At 49.5% G+C, this 21,110-nt stretch overlaps 2 protein-coding genes across 4 annotated transcripts; one reads left to right on the top strand and one right to left on the bottom strand.

The window, feature by feature from the left end:
• The first annotated feature begins 1,236 nt into the window (after positions 1 to 1,236).
• LOC101175630 (neuronal membrane glycoprotein M6-b) lies at positions 1,237 to 13,835 on the top strand. Its single transcript, XM_023949308.1, has 7 exons — positions 1,237 to 1,424; positions 9,190 to 9,376; positions 10,529 to 10,688; positions 10,969 to 11,137; positions 11,578 to 11,651; positions 11,729 to 11,794; positions 12,187 to 13,835. Exons 1-7 carry the CDS (start codon positions 1,355 to 1,357, stop codon positions 12,340 to 12,342), a joined length of 882 nt encoding a protein of 293 aa, XP_023805076.1. The 5' UTR covers positions 1,237 to 1,354; the 3' UTR covers positions 12,343 to 13,835.
• Positions 13,836 to 14,164: 329 nt separating this feature from the next.
• Positions 14,165 to 20,777, bottom strand: LOC101174406 (ras-related protein Rab-9A). Of its 3 annotated transcripts, XR_002872076.1 has the most exons (3): positions 20,371 to 20,777; positions 18,035 to 20,299; positions 16,671 to 17,309 (listed from the first exon to the last, which is right to left on the bottom strand). XR_002872076.1 is itself a non-coding variant. In XM_004066748.4 (2 exons), exon 2 carries the CDS (start codon positions 15,806 to 15,808, stop codon positions 15,206 to 15,208), a length of 603 nt encoding a protein of 200 aa, XP_004066796.1. In that variant the 5' UTR covers positions 15,809 to 15,906; positions 18,035 to 18,220; the 3' UTR covers positions 14,165 to 15,205. The 3 variants fall into 3 exon arrangements, 2 of the variants coding, with proteins under 2 accessions (XP_004066796.1, XP_011484525.1); XM_004066748.4 differs by lacking the exons at positions 16,671 to 17,309; positions 20,371 to 20,777 and adding an exon at positions 14,165 to 15,906 and having other exon boundaries at positions 18,035 to 18,220; XM_011486223.3 differs by lacking the exons at positions 16,671 to 17,309; positions 20,371 to 20,777 and adding an exon at positions 14,165 to 15,930 and having other exon boundaries at positions 18,035 to 18,220.
• Between the last annotated feature and the right edge of the window lie 333 nt (positions 20,778 to 21,110).

A 21,110-nucleotide genomic window follows, 5' to 3' on the forward strand; every position in this document is an offset into this window, starting at 1 on the left:
GAATCGTTTTTTTCCAACCCTCCTACTGAAAAGGAGCCTTTGCTCCTTCTGTCTGCTCTCTCTGGACCGGAACATTTGAACATTTAAATATTTAAACATTTAAACATTTAAACATTTGAACATTTGAACATTTAAACATTTAAACATTTGAACATTTAAAAATTTAAACATTTAAACATTTGAACATTTGAACATTTGAACATTTGAACATTTAAACATTTGAACATTTGAACATTTGAACATTTAAACATTTAAACATTTGAACATTTGGCAGAAACTTCCGTTTCTCTGACACCGGCGGTTCTTCAGAGGAGAACCTCTATGAATTTCCTCATGAGGAGGACTGCATGGGGGGGTTACGTTGGCTCCATGTTGCATGGAAACATGTCTGCAGTGAGTTGGGGGGGTGGGGGGTCCTGATGCTGAGCTGTCCGTCACTCTGCTCCCATGAAAATCTGCTCTAAGAGGATTGGGGGCAGATGGGGGGGCATTGTTTCAGGATGTTTGTCAGGAGAACTGGGGTGCGAGGTGGGACACCCCCCTCCCCAAAACCCCACCCATCCAGGGAGCCTCTTAAAGGTTCACCTTGCTGAATTGAATGTTTTTGGGGTGGGGTCTCAACCAATCAGGAGGCAGAGTTTGGAGGCAAACAAAGGAAGCGGTCTGCGGCTCTGATTGGCTGGAATCAGTATCCAGATGTGTTTGAAAGATTCTAAATGTATCATTTTATTTTATTAGAACATCAAGCAGTTGTTTTATTTTCGCGGGGGGGGGGGGGGGTTAAAACCCTGATTTCATTTCTCTCTCTCTCTCTCTCTCTTTGTCATCGTCTCTCTGCCTCCAACTCTCAGTTTTTCGCTGAACAGATGGAGAGGGGGCGGTGCGCGCGTGCGTGTGCTTCATGCATGCACATGAGTTTGCATATTTATGCACATTTTGTCCTCGTTCAGGTTTGTGTCAGATTTAGAAAGCAGCCTTTTTGTGGAACAGTCTGCGGGAGCTGCGAGTGCGCAACATATGAAGGCAATCAGGGGGGAGGGGGGGGGGTGTAGGAATCCCGCCATCAGGAAAATCGTCCCCCGCGCTCAAAGATGCGTTTGGGGTCAGAGGAAGGGTTCATTGGGGGGAGGAGGGGGTAATCCACGGGGGTCATATAAATCCGGTCCGTCGGCGCCTTTGAGAGGCGGCGGGAAGCTGAAGGAAGGAGGGGAGGGACAGAGGAGCGGAGGGAGGGGTGTGCACGAGAGAGAAAGAGAGAGCGAGCGCGCATCCAGCCAGCAGCTCCCCCCACCCCCCCGCGCGCACACACACAGTCGGGCATTCACGCGCAAAGAGGCTGCTTTCTGCTGAGATCATGGACGGGACGAAGCCGGTCATGGAGTCCAGCGCCGAGGAGGCGCAGGATGAGGGGCAGGAGAGCAAAGGTACGCGGCCGCTCACGCGCGGACATCTGCGGCTGTCCGCGCGCTTTGCGCCAAACCCGCGCGGCTCAGCGCGCCTCTGTGCGCGGCGCCTTTTCTCTCCGTCTGTCTCTCTGTCTTTCCTCTTTCATCTTTTCTCAGATTCTCAGCTTTGCGTCACGCAGGTGTCCTTCCCGCGGTTTGGCAGCGCATTTCCGAGGATGGGGGTTCGGAAGCAGATGCAGGGAAGGAGGAGGTGGGGGGTGGATGGAAGGGTGCGTGAACGGAGCGTGCATTCATAGATGTGCGTTTCTGCTCCACTGCGAGCGCATTGTCTGTGAAGGCGCGCGGGGCGCACGGCGCGCGGCTGCATTGTTCTCCTCAGGTGGATCCTCCGTCTGCGCGCGCGGGGGCTTTTTCGTCAGGATCCTGAATAATGGCAGCAAAGACGCCCCTGACGCGCAGGGACTCAGCTGTCCATCAATCCCACGCACCAGCGCGCGGCGCGGCTCCAAACGTGTCCTATTGGCACGCGGCCGTGGCGCCAGCAGCCGTCAGTTCTCACACGGTCACTAACTGCAGGATTCCAGCAGAAAACGGAATAAAGAAGCTGGAATTCATCTAAACTGCAGCTGTGAAGGCGTGTCGCTAGTGGGCGGAGCCTCGCAATTGGCCTTTAATGAGGCTTCACAGTCAAATCGTTGTGTTGATGACGGCTGTCATGACCTGATGAGTCATCCAGGTAAATAAAGGCCGTTATTTACCTTTTGTTTACTGATGCGCCTGCTGGGTGTGTGTGGGTTCAGGGGGATGCCAGGTCTTCTGGTACGCTCAAAGTTCAGCATAAACGGTGGTGTCTGGTTCCCTGGGGGCACCGGCTGGATTTTCCCTGAGAACTGATGACATTCAGAGGCCAAACCGGATCCAAACGTCGCTGATTCTCAGCTGAATTCGCTCATGTCACCAAACCTGGCAACGCTCTGGAACCAGAAGATGAGGAGATCTTCCGGGACTAAAGTTTGAAACGGGGAGGACCTCCCCCTCTGCTGAGCCACATGACGACCTGTCATAGAGGGGGGGGCATGGCCAGCACTCAGCCATCGGACTGCGGCGCCACAGGTGTGGCGTTACGCAACAGCCCACCTCCAGCCGCCTCCTCCAGCAGATTGAGGATGTAATCATCTGGCATCTGGAGCGGGAGCATAATCTACTAAGACGCTGGTGATTTGCTGCAGGGGGGTGGGGGGGGGGGTGTCCTGTAAGGAGCTTCTGTCGACTCCTGATTCAGAGAGTTTGGGGAGGGGGGGTCAGAGACCAGAAGAGAGAGTCTCACTCCAACTCCAGGAGGAGGGGAAGGTTCTTCATTTTGGTTCTCCTGCTCGTAACGGGTTTGGATGAAACCCTGGAGGGTCAGGTGGGGGTTAGAATCCGGGCGGTTTGCTCCTGAGCCCCAGGCCTCGGCTCCTCCTGGATCTGCTGTTCCGTCCGTCGCTTGTTCTGAGGCGGATCTACGTTCTGGAGGTGGTTTCAAGTGTTTATGGTTCTAGAGGAGAAGCTTCAACAGGAGGCGCAGATGGAGGCGCTGCCCCTCTAGTTCTTACCAGCATCTGCTGACACAGCAGTCCCGGTTCCTCATTTCTGCTGGAGCTCCGGACCCTCAGAGGTCTCCGCCTCCTGCTCTTCATCATCTGAAGGGAAACACAAACATCGTCAGTTCAGAATCGCTGCACCTTTTTCTAAGGTTAGCTTCTGACACCTGCTAACGTTTCTGTTATCAGGAAGTCCAGAACTGGATTTTTACTAATTCCAGCTTCAGTTTTTTGTTTCTTTGAGGTTAGGTTCACAGCGGGCGTTCAAGACCTCGCTGGACGGAATCTTTGGCACACGCCGTTCACCCTGGACCGTCGCTGACACCGGCGGGTGTGTCCACAGCTAAGCGTCTAAATCTGCAGAAACTCGCTGCAGACTTTTTCTTTCTCAGCTCTATTCCCATAAATAAAAGACTCAAAGACACAAACCGCAGTGATCAACTTCTCCTTGATGATCAACTTTCAAACGCTTGGTGCTCCCATGGATGAAACGGGACGCCATCCATAAGTCACCACCGAGTCTGATTGGTCAAAGTTCAACGGGTTTAACTTTCAACGCGCGTTCAAAAGTCGCGCGTTATGAATGCAGAGCCAGAAAACGTACCTTAAAAATGTGCGTAGCGATGCGTGAACACTGGAGTTTTGAACGCAGAAGCCTGAAAAGAGCGTCGACGTGGACTTTTCCCTGGAAGTCGTGGCTTGAACGCGTTTTTCTGAGCTTGGTGAGAACGTCGCATCAGGCGGGTCTTTGCGAACTCGTCTAGAATCACCTGAACGGGTCCAAAAAGCTTTTCTACACAGGTGACCTGAGAGAGGGCAACACATTAACCGACAGGTGAAAAACTGAACGTGGAGCCAACGCACTTCAGAGTGTGGCCACCAGGGTGCTTATCACAAAACTTTACCCCTTAAGCATCGGAGCCTTAGCTCCAGCGTTGACGCTCTGTGAAACTCTTCAACCGTTCACGCCATAGACGCCATGCCAACGGATTCTGATGCGGCTTTGCATCAATATGCAACACATTCCAATAGTGACGTGTTTGTTGACGTACGTCAGCTGATTCTGTCGCTTCACGTTAGGAAAATGATGCATTTCGGCGCAAAATTACGTAAACTGATAGGGAGATGCGGTACATCAAAGAGCGCCGTGGAACATTCTAAAGTTTGGCTCCGCCCTAATTTCACCTCTGTGGATTGGTTTGACTGACATGCGACCATCCAATACTGAGCCCAGAAAAGGCCTGAGTGGGCGTGTCCTAATAACCAGCAGAGTTTTTACTGTTCCTAAAAATAAAAAACTGCAGTTTGATGATGACAGCAAAGCCGGATAACCTGGACAGCCATTGAGCAGCGACTCAAAGCTCTTCCACAAACATCCTCCTCTTCCTCTACTTTGCCTGAAACCAGCTGGTCTTTTGTTTCCTGTGCCTCCATCTAACTACTTACTCCCCTCAGAGCCCCCCCAGCTCTGGAGGAGGGTGAGGAGGTGGGATGCAGGAGAGAGAGAGAGAGGCTCATGTGTTCTCCGCTCGCCCAAAGCGGGTCAGCCTCCATCTGGATGTGCGCGCTCTTCAGTTTTTCACGTGTCAGCGAACCGGAGTCTGCAAGAATGCAGCCAAGAAGAAGCTTCTGCATTTATGGGCGGAGCCCTGCTTCTGTCCATCAGCCGTCTTTGTCCGCACGCTGCGGTCGTGGTCAGTTCTGAATGCGCTTTCTTTTCAGCGTGCACGGGCTTAACAGCCGTCTCTGGGGTCACGGCGCCGTGGCTCTGATGTTTACAGGGTTCTGCTGTCTAGTCTACTTCTATTCCCTCCTCTCTGATGCCCCCCAGGGGGGCAGAAGGCAAAAGTTGTCCCCTCCCTCTTCATCCTCTAGAAAGGAGAGATGGCTGCTCGAAATCCTGCTCATTTATCGTAAATTAGGAAGTAAATGGAGACAAAAAACATTCTCTCTAACAAGTTATTAGTGTCTCCAGCGGGTCTCAAACTCTTCACCACAGTCTCTAACCAGTCTCAAAGTCATCGCCAGTGTCTCTAACGAGTCTCTAAGTCGTCACCAGTGTCTCTAACGAGTCACCAGCATCCCTAACAAGTTTAAAATCTGTCACCAGCGTCTTTAAAGGATCTTAAAGCCGTCACCAGTGTCTCTCACAAGTCTCAAAGTCGTCACCAGCGTCTTTAACGAGTCTCACAGTCATCAACAGCGTCTCTAACGAGTCTCCAAGTCGTCACCAATGTCTAATGAGTCTCAAGTCGTCACCAGCATCCCTAACAAGTCTAAAAGTCATCACCTGCGTCTTTAACGACTCTCAAAGTCGTCAGCAGCGTCTTTAAAGAGTCTAAAACCTGTCACGAGTGTCTTTAACGAGTCACCAGCGTCCCTAACGAGTCTCAAAGTCGTCACCAGCGTCTCTAACGGGTCTCAATGCCTTCGCCAGCGTCTCTAACGAGTCTCAAATCCATTTTTTACTTTAACCCTCAACTTTTAAATTTGGCCACATTCTCCCAGGAGTCAGCGAGAATCTTTAACTTCGTATAAAAACTGTTTATTTTGCCTCAATTAGAAAAACAAAATTGGAAAAACATGAATTCAAAGTTTGAGGACGAATTATGTAATTTAGTTTCGGCTGCTTCCATCAACATACAAACTAGAAACAAACATCTGTGCGGATAAACAGTCTGAATGAAAATATTCCCAGAAAAAGAGTCGGATTCACCGAATGAACAAAAAAAAGGCTGATAATATGCCCCCCCCAGTGTGTTTATGAATAGCAACGAGTGGCAGGTTGTCCCAGCATGCCCTGTTCCTGAGAGATGCCAGCCTCCTCTGGCCGGCCTCCATAACCCACTGATGCCCAATCTGCTCCTCTTATCCTTGGCCCACGAAGGGGCCGGCGCCGGTTACCACACGTCACCTTCGCTGATGACTGCCCTTGAGCTGCTGCCGGGGGGAGGGGGGTAGCGGTTGCATAACAGCTGAACCAGGAGTTTGTGTCCACTGGGGTCGTTTTTGGTGGACTGAGAGCTGCTGAGGGCGTTCAGCGGCTTTTTGTCATCAGAGGTCAGAGGTCAACAGATCACCTGGAGCTTCCTTACTGCCTCGTTCCAGCCGCAGAGGACTCTCTCATTGGAGGAACCTTAGCTAACAAGAGTTTGTGGTTCGGAAACATCACAGAGGGGTCCACCTGCAGGCCTGAGCTCCTCCCCCAGGGCGGAGCTTTTACCCACCTGGATGCAGAAGCTAAAGTCTCCTGACTTCCCTCTTTGGCGGGACGTCTGGGAAGCGGTTCCATCCATCTGCAGAGTGAGCTCTGTGTTCTGACCCATTTTCACAAACAAAGAGGCTACAAAGAGGGGAGCCAATCAATCACCTCTTTAGTGGCTTATCGGGCGTTCTGAAGAACCCGCATGTCCCAGTTCAGCGGTAGAAAGGCTTTAAATGGCGCCGCGGTCCCTCTAATCAGCGCGATCGGCGAATCGATCAGACAGGACGCGATTTAGCGGTCCATCAAGCTCGGTTACGCTTGGCGGCGCCGTGACCCCGTGGCCTCGTGAAGCTGCAGGCTTCCCCACAAACACCAGATTAGGGTCAGTTCTGCACGGCTTTGCAGAACAATGCCGGCTGGTCTGTAATCAGGGATGTTTGGCGTCAAATGTCGCCGGGCAGCGAGGGGTTGAGGGTAAATACCCGGATGACAGACGTGCGGTTCAGATCGGGTTTCAGGCTGAGAGGAGACGCTTCTTTTTGACGTGGAGCTCACACTCTATCGGCCAATCAGAGTGGAGCCTGAGGCCGGCCGTCAGAAACACCTGACCGTCTGAATGCGCCGCCGTTCTGGTGAAGCTGGTTCTGATTGGACAAATTCCAAACTTGCTGGTCCGGTTCGGAGTTCTGTTTGTGTTTCTTTCTGGAACCAAAGGAGGAAACAGAGGAGCTTTAAGGAGGTTTTCTAAAATCAGGAGACAAAGTTTACTGAGAAGGTTCTGTCGCAGAGCAGAGCTTCATCTCAGGTAGCCCCGCCCCCTGCTCCTCGTGCATCCACCTGCCCCTCTCTCCGTTGTCCCTCTGCTTCTCAGAGGAGCAAAGTCAGCCACTGCCAAAGAACTGGGTCGCGGGTAACACGTTGCCATGGCTGCGGCTGTTTGCCAGCCCCCAGGGCCAAGACCCGATCCTGTTTCCTCTTCGTCTCCCGCTCTCTGTGAGCGTCTGTGAAGACGGAGACAGACTCGCTGAGGTTCTCCTGCCGACCAGCAGAACCTCCTGCGGGTCAGACGGAACCAGAGAACATCAGCTGTGGTAAGACTGGTTCTGGTGTGGCGGCTGGAGGCGGGTCGTCTCCCCGTCTGTTGAACGGCGTGGAGCTGCCGTCTTCCTCTAGCGGAGCAGAGGTGAGGAGGCCTCGCTGTGACTCCTAAATCCTCCTCTAATGAATCGTCCATCGATTTCCGTTAGCGCCGCCGGCTGACCGCTCCGCCTGCCTCCCATCAGACCAATTTAGAGCTGACAAACAGCCGGAGCGGTCCCGCTCCGTCCAGAGCAGAGGTAGAGAGGAGGGGGCAGGGACCCCCCATGATAGGGGAGAGAGAGGGGGCAGAAACATCTCAGGCTTTGTCCCTAGAAACCAGGAATCCCAGTGAAACTGCAGCGTCGAGGAGGCGCTCCTCCTCACATACACCTCCTCACTGCTGCCTCCACCCATCCATACATCCACCTTCTCACTGCTGCCTCCACCCAGCCTCCTCACTTGCACCTCCTCACTGTTGCCTCCACCCATCCATACATGCACCTCCTCACTGCTGCCTCCACCCATCTTCACATGCACCTCCTCACTGCTGCCTCCTCAGAGGCGCTCCTCCACCCATCTTCACATGCACCTCCTCACTGCTGCCTCCACCCAGCCTCCTCACTTGCACCTCCTCACTGTTGCCTCCACCCATCCATACATGCACCTCCTCACTGCTGCCTCCTCAGAGGCGCTCCTCCACCCATCTTCACATGCACCTCCTCACTGGTGGCTCCACCCATCTTCACATACACCTCCTCACTGCTGCCTCCACCCATCTTCACATACACCTCCTCACTGCTGCCTCCTCAGAGGCGCTCCTCCACCCATCTTCACATCCACCTCCTCACTGCTGCCTCCACCCATCCATACATCCACCTTCTCACTGCTGCCTCCACCCAGCCTCCTCACTTGCACCTCCTCACTGTTGCCTCCACCCATCCATACATGCACCTCCTCACTGCTGCCTCCACCCATCCATACATGCACCTCCTCACTGCTGCCTCCACCCAGCCTCCTCACTTGCACCTCCTCACTGTTGCCTCCACCCATCCATACATGCACCTCCTCACTGCTGCCTCCACCCATCTTCACATGCACCTCCTCACTGGTGGCTCCACCCATCCATACATGCACCTCCTCACTGCTGCCTCCTCAGAGGCGCTCCTCCACCCATCTTCACATGCACCTCCCCACCACTGCCTCCTCCTTCAACGTTAACAGGATTTGGATTTATTGCACAACGCTGCTCTGCTGTGTTATGTAAGGCAGCAGCTCTCTGGAGGAACCGGGTCGTTCATCAGAACCGGATCATATTTTAAAACACACAAAGACCGGCTGCTGAAGCCTTTTCAGTTTTGGGGGATGAAGCCGTGGGCGGAGTCTCACGCGGAGGTCGGTCGAAAGCTCTGCAGACAGAAGCGTGGAAACAATGATGCTTTCTAACTGGAGCAGGTTGTCATGGAAACAGCAAAGTGGCACACGGCTCTTTTTTTTCCCTCCATTGGAGTAACTTCCTGCGATGCTGGAGGAGTTATTTTTAACGCCGTTATATAAGACGCCGCTCTTCTGCTGGAAAAGATCTTCCCTGGTTTTGGCTCCTCTTTCAAAGCAGGAGGTGCTCTGTGGAGCAGCGGAGCGCCTCCTTCAACCTGATGTACGAATTCATCAGTGGAGAAGGCTGAACGAATAATGAAACGCTCCCAGCTTTTGGCCACTTCCTGTTGGGTCTGGAGGTTCTGGAGAACCCACCAGAGCTCACAAGAAGGATTCAGCCGATTAGCTGCTGTCCACACACGGCAGACGAGCGCGGCGGCGCTGGAGCGTGCACACTCCAGCCGTGCCTCAGATGTGACCTGAACCCTGAGGGTTCTGGAACCTGCAAAGCCCTGACCCAGCTCTCTGTCTCCCCCTGCAGGATGCTTCGAGTGCTGCATCAAGTGTCTGGGCCGGGTGCCCTACCCCTCGCTGGTGGCCACCATCCTCTGCTTCTGCGGCGTGGCCCTGTTCTGCGGATGTGGTCACGTGGCGCTGACCAGCACCCTCGCCATGCTGGAGAACTACTTCTCCACGGTCACCACCGACCACGCCACCCTCACCGCCGTGTAAGTTCCCCCTGTGCTTCCAATCCAGGTCCACCGCAATGCCGTTCTGGTAATCCTGAGGTGTTGTTGAAATACTGACCTTCTTCCTTCCTGCACAGGCCCCGCCCACCATCTGTGCCACAATTCATCTCTAGAAATTCTTTTTTTTTAAATGAAAAATGACCATATCGTCTAAAAAAACAGAAATAAAGAAATGTGTGGAAACTAACGATCAGATTAACAGTTTTCTTAAATTTGAACTTTAAAGCGTCATAAACTAGGATGTAAACAGGCTTCATTTAATGTCTGATCTTACTTTTCCTAATCAAATAATTCATTTCCAGGCCTGAATATCACCTCCCAGAAAGCAGCTGTCACAGTTAGCAGCTAGCATTAGCAGCTAGCATTAGCAGCTAGCATTAGCCGCTAGCTTCAGATTTCCCTCATAGATCATGTCTTTGAACTGACTGGGAAAGACTCGGACAGTTAATTGAAAAGCTTGTTAAACATGTTTGGCAAGAAAGCGACTTCGGTCGGGGTCAGAGCCGTCAGATCAGAAAATGATCAACAGGAAGTACAAATCTAAGTAAACAAAGTGAAAGCGAACACACAGAAACACAATTGAAACTGAAGAAAGAGGAAGAACAACAAGAGGAACCAAAGACGAGGAGAATGCTCTATACGAGAACAGAACCAAAGGATTATGGGTAACAGTATGACATGAAGGACTTTCTCTGTTCAACCACGATAGCTGTTCCATATTAGCATGAAGCAGCTGTCGTTACAGTACCATGGTCCTTGTTGTGCTAACACGCGTCGCGCAGAAGCCTCTGAAGCATCTGAAGCATCTAAAGCTTCAGATGCTTCAGAGTTTGTAAAAAACTATTTGATTTAAATTCAGCCCTCCTGGCATTTACATCAGACTTGCTCAATTAGCAACTCAAGCCCCGCCCACAACAACAAGTTCTGCAAGCATTGAGCAAAACCAGCACATTTCGAACGCATATTATTGCACTAGCTTAATGCTAGTGTTAGTACTGCACCTTCAAAATAAGAGCCCGCTTGACAGAGCAGCTGTGGGACCCAAGTTCTCCACCACAGACAGTTCTGATGAAGACAGGGAGTGTTTCTCATTTGTAGAGTTTTAAGGACGCCGTCTCCTCCTCTGTGCAGGATCCAGGTCTTTCAGTACATCATCTACGGCATCGCCTCCTTCTTCCTTCTGTACGCCGTCATCCTGCTGGCTGAGGGCTTCTACACCACCGGGACCATCAAGAAGGAGCTGCAGAGCGACTTCAAGACCACCGTCTGCGGACGCTGCCTCACCGCCTTCGTAGGAACTCGCACATCCTCACGCCACTCGGCCAATTAGGGCCAAATGCAAACGAACAGAAGGCTGATTAGCTGTGAAGGGCTGGAGATTCAGTTTGAGCGATTTCAGACACATTCCTGTGTCTTCAGGCTGACTCTGGCACAGTTTGTCCTCTCTAGCCTGATTATTTACAGCAGATGTCAACTTGGATTAGCACAAACACACTCATCCGTGTACGGCTGGCTGCTTTGGCCTTTAAAGGGGTTTTTACGGACTCCCAGTCTCCTCCTGCTCTCTGCAGTTCATGGTTCTGACCTACATCCTGGCTCTGGGATTCCTGGCCATCTTCTGCTTCACCGCCATCCCAGTCTTCGTCTTCTTCAACATGTGGAACACCTGCGCCGGCCTCAGATCTCCGGACTCCAACATCACCTTCCCCGACTCCGTGTGCGTGGATTTCCGGCAGTACGGTGAGTTTCTGCAGGGCAGGTGCAGGCTGCAGGCCTTTGAGACCGGTTTGGATTAGAGCGGGAGAACGCCACATTTGCGAGCTAGCCACACTAACGTAATTAACGTAACTCAAAATGGTCAAACTTTATTTTCAAACATTTTTTTCCAAAGTAGTTTCCAAAAAATGCTCCAGGAGGAGATTTTTGTCTTTATTTTCAAAAACATGGCCTCTGCCCGAGGTCAAAGGTCAATGATACCTTGACTGTGGTTGCAGACTTAACCTAGCAGCATGTGTGGGAAATTTCGTGAAGAATGCTCGTTTTCTTTTGCCGTATTCTGCCAAAATGCTACAAAATATCGGTCTTGTGGCCATTCCATAATAATACCAAAGCTTCTTTTGGGATATACTCGACACACACGCCTTCAGTAAAAAACCATGCCGTCTCCTCTGATCCGGCAGGTATCATCCCGGTGAACGCTACTCCAGGAAAAGCGTGCGGAACCACACTGGTGGACGTCTGCAACACCAGCGAGGTGAGGAGTCCATTTTCTGGGCGGGGCTCCCTTTAGTCCCGCCTTTTCCCCCTGACGTTTTTTTCTCTTGTTCACAGTTCTACCTCTCCTACCACCTCTACATCGTGGCGCTAGCTGGCGCCGGAGCCACGGTCATCGCACTGGTAAGCTGAAAAGGAAATATGCACGTTGCCATGGTGTGCTCATCTGTTGCCGCGGCAACCCCGCCTCTCAGATTGTGAGAGCCTTGCTGAGCAGGCGGACGCTCTGGTTTTGTGTCCAGGAGCGCTAAAGCTAAAAAAAATCTGCTTTGGATCTACTAGGTTTTTATTTTTACTAAATATAAAAAGATCTTTTTTGATCCCGGACAAACCCCCGTCTTTGGTTCCTCTGAATGTTAGGAGGAGGGGTTTCATCCTTTCCTCAGACTTTGTAATGATACTCGGAACGGTCACCTAGATCAGGTGATCACCTGCTGATCCAGGTGATCGTCACGGTAACCAGGACAACCGTGGCGATCGGTGATGCATTTTTTTCCTCGTCTCCCCCCCCTCAGCTCCACTTCCTGATGATCTTAGCGGCCAACTGGGCTTACCTGAAGAGCGCGGCGTCCACGCACGACTACCAGGACATCAAGACCAAGGACGACCAGGACCTGGAGGCCGAAGCTCGCTCCAAGGAGGGCCAGAACTCCTCCTCCTCCTACTCCTAAGGACAGGAGGTCCTGCCCCGCCATCGCCCGCCTCCTCTCCGCACCTCCACCCCCCAATAAACCCCCCTGTAACATCCAGAGCTGTTCCTCACTCCGATACAAAACCATCTCGGTCGCGTTCGATGGCCCGCCAACGCCCTGACTCTCCATCCTCTTCGCCTTCCCACGGGGGTGCTTACCCATAACACCTTCGGGTGCCCGCCCCAGGGGGGGAGGAGCATAGAGGGTCAGGCGGCGAGAGAGAGCCCGCCCGTCGGGGCGGAGCGCGGCTTCCCCCCTCGTGCTCTGGGGCGGCGGCTCGTGAAGGTGGCCCGGCTGTGACGCCCCTCGCCGCCTCCTAAAAAAAAGAAAAAAAAGGAAAATAGAGAAACCATCGTCGTCCTCCGTCCGCGTCGGGGAAGACGAGCAGCGAGCAACTTCCTTGGTTTTTGGTGTTTTATATGCATATATATATGAATATGAATATATAGTGTGAATGTGAATGAAAGTGGTTTTTTTATTACTCTGAAAGGAATGCCAGCTTTTCTGTTCGCTCCTTTCCTCATCTTTTAATCGCTAATTTTCCGGTTATTGTTGCACTATTTAAGAATTTAAACCCCCAAAGGACCCCCCCCCCCGGATAAATAACTAAAATAATTATTGTACATTCTAACAATCTGCTTTACCGCCAAATTGTGGTCTGATCCACACACCTGATCCAAACCAACCGGGGAGGGCGGTCTGCAGGCGTCAGGGCAGATCCGATCCCGGACGAGCCCCCAGCAGCGGTTCCCCCTGTAAATAGCCGATCAGCACCCCTGGGGGGGTCCGGCGTTAATGTACATGCGCCCTTTGGCCCCCTGGTTCTGCATTTGCTTTGCTAACTGTGACGTAAGGCCGTGGGCGGCGTGTGCTGGGGGGCCCGTGTATGTTGGGGGGGCCCGTACAGTCATGACATTGGTGTTCTGGGTTCCGTGGTTTGATGGATTTTTATTTCCCCCCCCCCCCACGCCTCTCCCCCCTCCCGCCGCAGAGACCGTTTGGATGTTTACACTGAAAAAACTAAAGTCAGGAATTTTTTCGTACGTTCGTTTTCTAAGCTGTCCTCTGGGCGCGAGGGGGGGCGGTGGGAGGAGCTTGTGGTGAGGTGAAGCATGTCGGTATCCGTGTCCGTGTGTGTTCTGTTCCGTGCTTTGCTGCAGGTGCTGTGACGGCCGAACCCACTTCCTTTTGAGGCGATTTCCTCCTTGTTTGCATGAAGGAGGCATGACTGTCTTTGCAGTTTTCAGGTGATGTGTCGTCGTTTGTACTGACAACTATGGTCGGCGGTGTTTGCCCCTCCCCCTCCCCACCTTTTCTAAAGAAACTCCATTGTACTTGGATGGCATTGTAGTCCCTGTAGGTGTTTCATTATGCTTTGACTTTTTTTTAAGTTGGGAAATAGTTCTACGACTCCTATATAGTGATGATTTTTGTAACCTTCTCTAGTAAAACCGATATTTTTTATTATCGTGGCCTCGGTGTCTCCGCCTCTTTATTCAATTAAAAAGGGCCTCCCACTTTTATTTTGAAAGAACCTTTCCGGTACTTTAGCCTTTTTTCAACAGCAAAGTGTAATTCTAGGATAAAACAGGTTCTAGGTGGAAGGTTCTGGGTTCCTGTCATTCCAACATTGCCAAAATAAAAGCACGTCAACAGGAAGTCCTCCAACGTTAGCCGAGGTTCTGGTTTAGGTCGTCTTCACACGTTCCAGCTTTTCTATGAAGCCAAACTGTCGTTAAATGAGAAACGACCAAAACCAGAAGAAAGTTTAGCCAGAAAAACATTTAAGCGTCTAAGAATCTCCTGTTTTTCAGCAGACAACTTTTAATGGTTCTGTTTTAGAACGAAAAAAAGTTTGAACAAATCAACACAGACGTTCAGCAGAAAACATTCAACTTTTAGGCATCAAACACATTTTTTTCAGATGTTTTCCAGATTCATTTAACATCAAGCTCAATAAATTATGATAATGTCAATCATTCCAAAACATTTTCCTTTACAAAATTGATAAAACAAACCTTTTTTTAAAGAATTAAGCTAAATCTATAAAGAATGTGCCATGAATTAAAATTCAATTAAATGTTCAAACATTACAGGTTATTTAATTAAAAAATTGTTCTTGTAGAAGATTCAAACTGTGTGATTTAAAAGAAATACACAAAAGTACTTTAGAAAAACGTCGGAGTTTGCGCCAAGATTCACTGTTTTTTTCCTCAGGAGAAAATAAAACTGCACCAAGAAAATGGTCAAGTTTTAGTTAAAGTTTGATTAAAGATGAAAATAACAATAATTAAGTCTGAGGATGTTCTGAAGGTTTCTAGAAGCTAAAATCTGTTTCTGCATCGGCTGAGAAAACCTTTGACTTCCTGAAAACCATCTGAGAAGGAAACAAAGAACAGAAATCTGGAGAAAAGAAAAAATACAGAACAAGAAAACAAAATTTGGGTAAAAGAAAAGAAAAAAAATCAAAACACACAAATAAAATAAAAGCAAACATGAATTAAAAGAAACAAACCAGGAAGGAAAAAAAGGTGAAAACAATCTAAACTGAGAAAGTGAACCGTTGAGCTGCTGTGGAAACAGGAAGTCCCACTTTTGTCTCTTTTCAAAATAAAACATTTAGCTTTCCTCAAAGTTGTTTAAAACCAAAAAGAGTGAGCAAAACAAATATCCACAAATGTGAGATGTGTGAGCTTAGTACCTGAAAAAATGTAAATCATTCGTTTCTCCACATTGTGTGGAGATCTGAAAAACGGACTGAAGATGAAGAGTTGGTTTGATCGTGACTCCAGACTCGCTCCAAACGTCCCGCGGCGCCTCTGCGGGTCACGTTCCGCGGCGCTCAGCAGCAGCGGGGCTCGCTCTGCGTCTTCTTCTGCAAACGCACCGTGTCGGCGTGAATCACGTGATCGTCTCTGTCGTCGGACGCCAGAACGCGCCGCACGGCCTCCTCAAATGCCGACGCCACATTGGTGGCGTCCTTGGCGCTGGTCTCAAAGTAGGGGAGTCCGCCGTTCTCCCGGCACCACTGCCGCGCGTCCTCGCCGGACACCTGGCGCTGCGGCACGTCCAGCTTGTTGCCCAGGACCAGGAAGGGGAAGTGGTCGGCGTCCTTGACGTCGGCGTAGAAGCTGAACTCCTTCTTCCAGTTGGCCAGGTTGCTGAAGCTCTGGCCGTCGTCCAGGCTGAAGGTGAGCAGGCAGCAGTCGGAGCCGCGGTAGAACGGCGTGCGGAGGCTGCGGAAGCGCTCCTGCCCCGCCGTGTCCCAGATCTGCAGGGTGACGCGCCGCCCGTCCACCTCCAGCTCCTTGTTGAGGAACTCCACCCCGATGGTGTGGAAGAGGTGCGAGTCAAACTTGTTGGTGACGTAGCGGTTCATGAGCGAGGACTTGCCCACGCCGCCGTCCCCCAGGAGGATCACCTTCAGGAGCGCCGACTTGGCCATGGCGAGGTTCCGGCCCAGAGGGGGCGCACGGGTCCGGGGCGGCCGGCCTCAGCTGAGGAGGGGCCACATGGCGTGAGAGCGACGAGGAGCGCCGGCGTCTGAGTTTGGGAGGAGAACAAGCTCTGAAACCACAGGATGCAAACACAAGACCCCATTTGTCCTTTCAAAATAAAACCACCCTAAAGAGCATTTTCTTTTGAAGGAAAAAGTACTCATAAGTTTAAAGTTGACTGAGAAGTTTGCTTTGTGACCTCATTGTCTGATATAAAACTTTATTTAAACAGCACACGGTTGACAAAGAAGTCAGAGCAGCGAGAGGAAAAAGATCTGATTTGATTCTTTGGAGAATCTGCAGCATCAGGAAGAAACGGACCAACCAAGACCATCGTCTTCCTCACGGAGAGAAACTCCAATGGGTTTATGGGAACAACGGTTTCACAAACATCAGCATGAAGACTTTCTAGAGATCAACAGATCCACACTTTCCTGCATTAAAAGGCGTTGTTTCCACTAAAACTTCTAAGAAAAAGTCTTAGGCTCCTCCCTCCCTCATAAACGTGACCTCTGACCCCCCCACGTGACTTCAGATGCTGATCAGGATAAACTTCACATGATCCGCTTTCATCCTCAAACTGATGGAAACATGATGGAGTTCCTTCAAAATAAAACAACAAACAATGCGGCGCCTTAGAGGTCTAAGACAAAACAATCTGACCTTTGACCTCAAATAGAAGCTCTAAAAGTGACTAAAAATTAGACTTATGGATGTTTAGAGAAAATGAAAGTAAAGGAGACTAGGTTCCTTTTTTAGAGACACATTTGAAAACTTTATTTTACTTTTATTGTGGGTTTTTTGCAGTTCTTGGTGGTTTTTGTCATTTTTTATGTTTCAGTTTTGATTTGAAAACTTTTATCCAGTTAAATGTCATTTGAATGAAGTTCTACTGAAGCAGAACTACTTTGTTAAACATTTTAAAGGATTTCACATTTATCGGTCTAGATTGAGTCCACGGCTGTGAAAAGTTGGTCTTTTGGGTTGAACGTTTTCCGTGATTCTGGTTCTGCTGCAGGTTCCTCTGCTCATAGGATTCGGATCGTCTGGACTGAGACGGAGTCAAACACCGACGGTGAGGTTTTGCCTTTAGCGGAGAACTTTGAGACGACTCAGTTACGACCTGCAGCTTTATGAAGCCCATCGGTCTGCAGCAAATACAAGTCTGTGCGTCTGCAGTGAAGGTTTCCTGAGGGTCGCAGGTTTCTGACCGAAGGCGTCATGCGGCGGAGGCGTCACATGAACAGAAACGCCCAGCAGAGAAGCAGAAGAACGCCGTCTTTGTTGCCGCTCTGCAGATTTTCCTCACAGCAGAACGGAGGCAGGAATGAAGGGATGACTGCGCAGACGGCCGTGCAGTCACACGCGCAGTCATGTGCTTCACTCTGTGCCTTTATTCAGAGAAAGCTGAAAGCCGACCACGCGAGTGGGCTGTGGTCTGTGCGGCTGCTGCACGTGGGAAAAGATGAAATATTTAAACCGCAGAGGAAAAAAGAATGAAAAAATACATCAAAGCACAAAAAGTGAACCTTTGATGCAGCTACTTTAATCTGAAAAGGTTAAGAGAAGAGGAAAAATGTATGTAAATGCAAAATATTAACTGTAACAATAAAAAAAAGAGCTGAGTCACAAATAAAACACAAAACTGCCCTTAAGCTAATTTAGCTTAAATGAAAGCAGGTTGTGGAAATGATTAGAATTAAAATATAAAACTGACAGAAGAATAGACAAAAAAACGAAAGTCATGCCTGTAAAAGATAAATAATAAATGTTATACATGATAAAGCTTCATGGAATAATAATTAAAGCCTGAATCAACGATTTAAATGAACTTTTAGCAGAAAGTTGGATGTTTTTATCGCTCATTTGTTGGTTTGACCTTTTCCCTTCATTAAGTTAATGAGCATAAAAGTTTACAGCGACCATAAAAACACCTGAAAGAACAAGCAGGATCCTCCTGAAGGAACGTTTGGAAACTCATGTGGTGCAACAGACGTAAACTCGACTTTGCGTCAAAAGAAAACATTTTACGGTAAGAAATTATCCAGGGGGGAGAGAGAGAGAAAAGCGGTTTTTCGGTCCTGACCGATAATGAGCTATAGTTTTCCCGCATTTTGCCTCCAAAAACGTCAACAGAACCGTCCAAAGTTCCGCTTTCGCCTCCATCTTAGTACCTGTCATGAACGTGGCTCGTCCTGGAGTTCGGCGATGACGTCTAACGTTCAGAAACCCTCACGTCCGTCCCGCCGCGGATCCACCTCGTCCGGTGAGACTTCCTCCGAAGAAAGTCCTCGCGGCTCCAACAAGCGCGGACGGTCACATGACCACTGGACTGCCACACCCCCTCCGGGATGACGTCAGCACCACCACACATAATAAATAATTTGACCAAATTAAAACTATAGAGGTTTTACTGCCGCTTAATATGTAACAATAAAAGCTTTATTTTTATGTTGAAATCTTCAGAGAAAAGGATAAATATGCAAAATACAATAAATATACAGAATAAATAAAAAATGTTAAAGATGTAGAAGTTAACGAGCTACATCCAGTAGTTCAGAAAAATACCATTACAATTGGAAAATAATGAAAGGTCAGTCAATAAAATCAATAAAATGTGGTAGTAAAACTTTACGCTTTTATTGGGAATATGTTCTGTAAAAGTTGTTTATACTGTTTTTAATTATATATATATATTATTTTATTCCTTCATATTTTATTCTGAACTGCGTCTGAACTAATATAAACTACAAAAATACGCTTTAAAAAAGCAGAAATATGTCTATTTTAGTGGAGCGTTTAAAGAAGCTAAAACATGTCAGTAAAACGAGATGATTTTTGGTGATCAGAGATCATTAAAATGTGTCAATAAAGCTCCAATAAACAGAGAAAATGTGCAACATTGACTATAAATACATCTATTCTAGGTTTGTAGCCTTTTTGATGATAAAGTTCATAAAAATGTGGACAGACAGCATCATTCTGGGTTCTCTGAACTGAACCGGATGCTTTTCTGGAAAAGATTTCACATGTAAGTTCCCCCTTTGGGGAGAAAATCTGTGAATGAAAGAGGACTGTCAGACGCTCCTCCATGAAGACGAGGAAGCCCCTCCTCCAAATGTGACGTCTGGTTCTGGTTCTGGTTCTGGTCTCCTTTGTGGTCCAGACAGAACCCGCTTTCCCCGACATTCCTCAGATTCCTTCCATGTGATTTCACAGCGATGTGGAGTCACCACCTCAGGAGGAGGAGGAGTCACATGACCATCATCCTCAGCCGTCACACGTCTCCTGACTCCGTTTCCCATGATGCAACGGAACCGAGAAGATGAGAAAGCTCGAGGACCAACAAGAACATTTGGAAATTTAAGGTCAAACGGCTTCCTTCCTCATTTCAAAATAAAAGCTGAATCATGCGAGTCACTGGTTCTGTCTGAGGAACCTTCTGTCCTCCTCTGATGACCTTTGACCCCTGGAGCTACAGGCAGCTCCAGCGGCTGTGGTACCACTGCTGCCCGCAGACGCTGCAGGTCACGAAGGTCATGGCGTCCTCGCCGGGGCCCCCCCGCCTCACCCACGCGGGCAGGAAGAGCGCCCCCCTGGACACCTGCGTCACCCTGCAGTCGGACCCCCCGCACCGGCGGCACCGCACCCCCCGTGTGGGCGTCCCCTCCTCCAGCCGGGGGAGCTGCCTCTCGTTCACGCCCCGCCTGCAGATCTCCTCCCGCAGCCTGCGCAGCTCGGGGCCGGCCATCTCCTCGGCAGACATGCGGGCGAAGGCCTGGGGGAGCAGGGAGCCGCTCAGGAGCCCCCGGCGGAGGTGCGGGTTCTTGGGGTTCCTCAGGTTTGCCACCTTGCTCCTCACACAGGTCTTGTACCTGAGCTGGTTGGGTTTGTGGAGCTGGTGGATGTGCTCCTCGATGGCTCCCGCCAGCTCTGCTGCCTGCTCTGGGTCAGGGGGGTCAGGGAGGTCAGGGAGGAGGGCGGCGAGGAGGAGCTGGACACATTTGGTTCTGGCAGATTCTAAGGACGCAGATCTCCTCTCTGCAGTGGATCCTGGACTCTGGAGACCCGGTTCTTCCCCCGGGGACTGTGGCTCCGGAGCCTTCACCGCTGTGGGTTCTGGATCTGCTAGAACACCGTCCTCCTCAGAACCTCCAGGAGAACCCGTGCTGCTCAGCTGATCCTCCACCCCTCCTCTGTCTCCGCTCCTCCACCTCCTCAACAAGCCCTGGACCTTCTCCCTGAAGCTCAGCTCCTCGCTGCTCCTCAGCAGCCGGAGCAGAACCTCCTCCAGGCCGGTTATTTCCACCTCCTCCGCCGTGACTCGGAACTTCTCCAGCCTGTTGAGGAGAACGGCGGCGTTCCCGGAGCTCCTCCCCGCAGAGATCTTCTCCAGCTGCAGAAGGAGCCGGAAGAACTGCTTCCGGTCTTCAGGGGAGCTGAAACACAAACATCCCATCATGATCCTTCCTTTAAAACGGATCGAGTCCTTCAAGGAGGACCAATCTACCTGATTTCCTTCATGACCGGCGGTTTTTTTTTCTTGCTAGCAGTCGTCACCGGCGCGCGGGGGCGGCCATGTTGTTTCTGTGAAAAAACAAAAACAACAACAGTTCCGACATTTGCCGCTAGATGGAGCTCTGGTGTCATATTTCACATGAGGAGGAAACCGGAAGTGCAGAACCCGGAAGTTCAGAGTCCGACGACAACAAAGATTTAATTTAACTGTTTGGTTTGACGGATAACGAAAATAAACCATAAACACAATTTTATCTGATAAAACTCAAAATTTCTTTAGGTTATTTGCCCAAATGACACATTAATTACACAATTTCACCCAGAAAAAATTCAAAAAAGCAGTTAAAACCTAAATTATCTTTCTAAAATTTGTAGATTAACATAATATTAATTTAATTTGTCTTCTTTTTTTACTTTTATAACCCATACCTAAGACTTCGTGCTGATGGATTTAATCTAGAAACATTGGTGTACAGTTTTATGTTTAATGTTCCTTACTGTTTGTCATTTTTATGTTCTGAGAAAAGTTTTTTATGATTACAGTTTAAAAAATCTTTATTCACAGAAAAAAAATGTGAACACATTTGAAAGCGATATTATTGACTGCATTTGATAAGAACACGTTCAAAACTATCTTATAAATAAATAAATACACAGAATAATTTACCAGTAAAGGTAAAAAAAAAAGGATTTGACCAGTTAGAAGTAATAAACATAAAGTTTCTAAATAGT

The sequence above is a fragment of the Oryzias latipes genome, chromosome 2 (genome assembly GCF_002234675.1).
Source record: "Oryzias latipes chromosome 2, ASM223467v1".
Taxonomy (NCBI): domain Eukaryota; kingdom Metazoa; phylum Chordata; class Actinopteri; order Beloniformes; family Adrianichthyidae; genus Oryzias; species Oryzias latipes.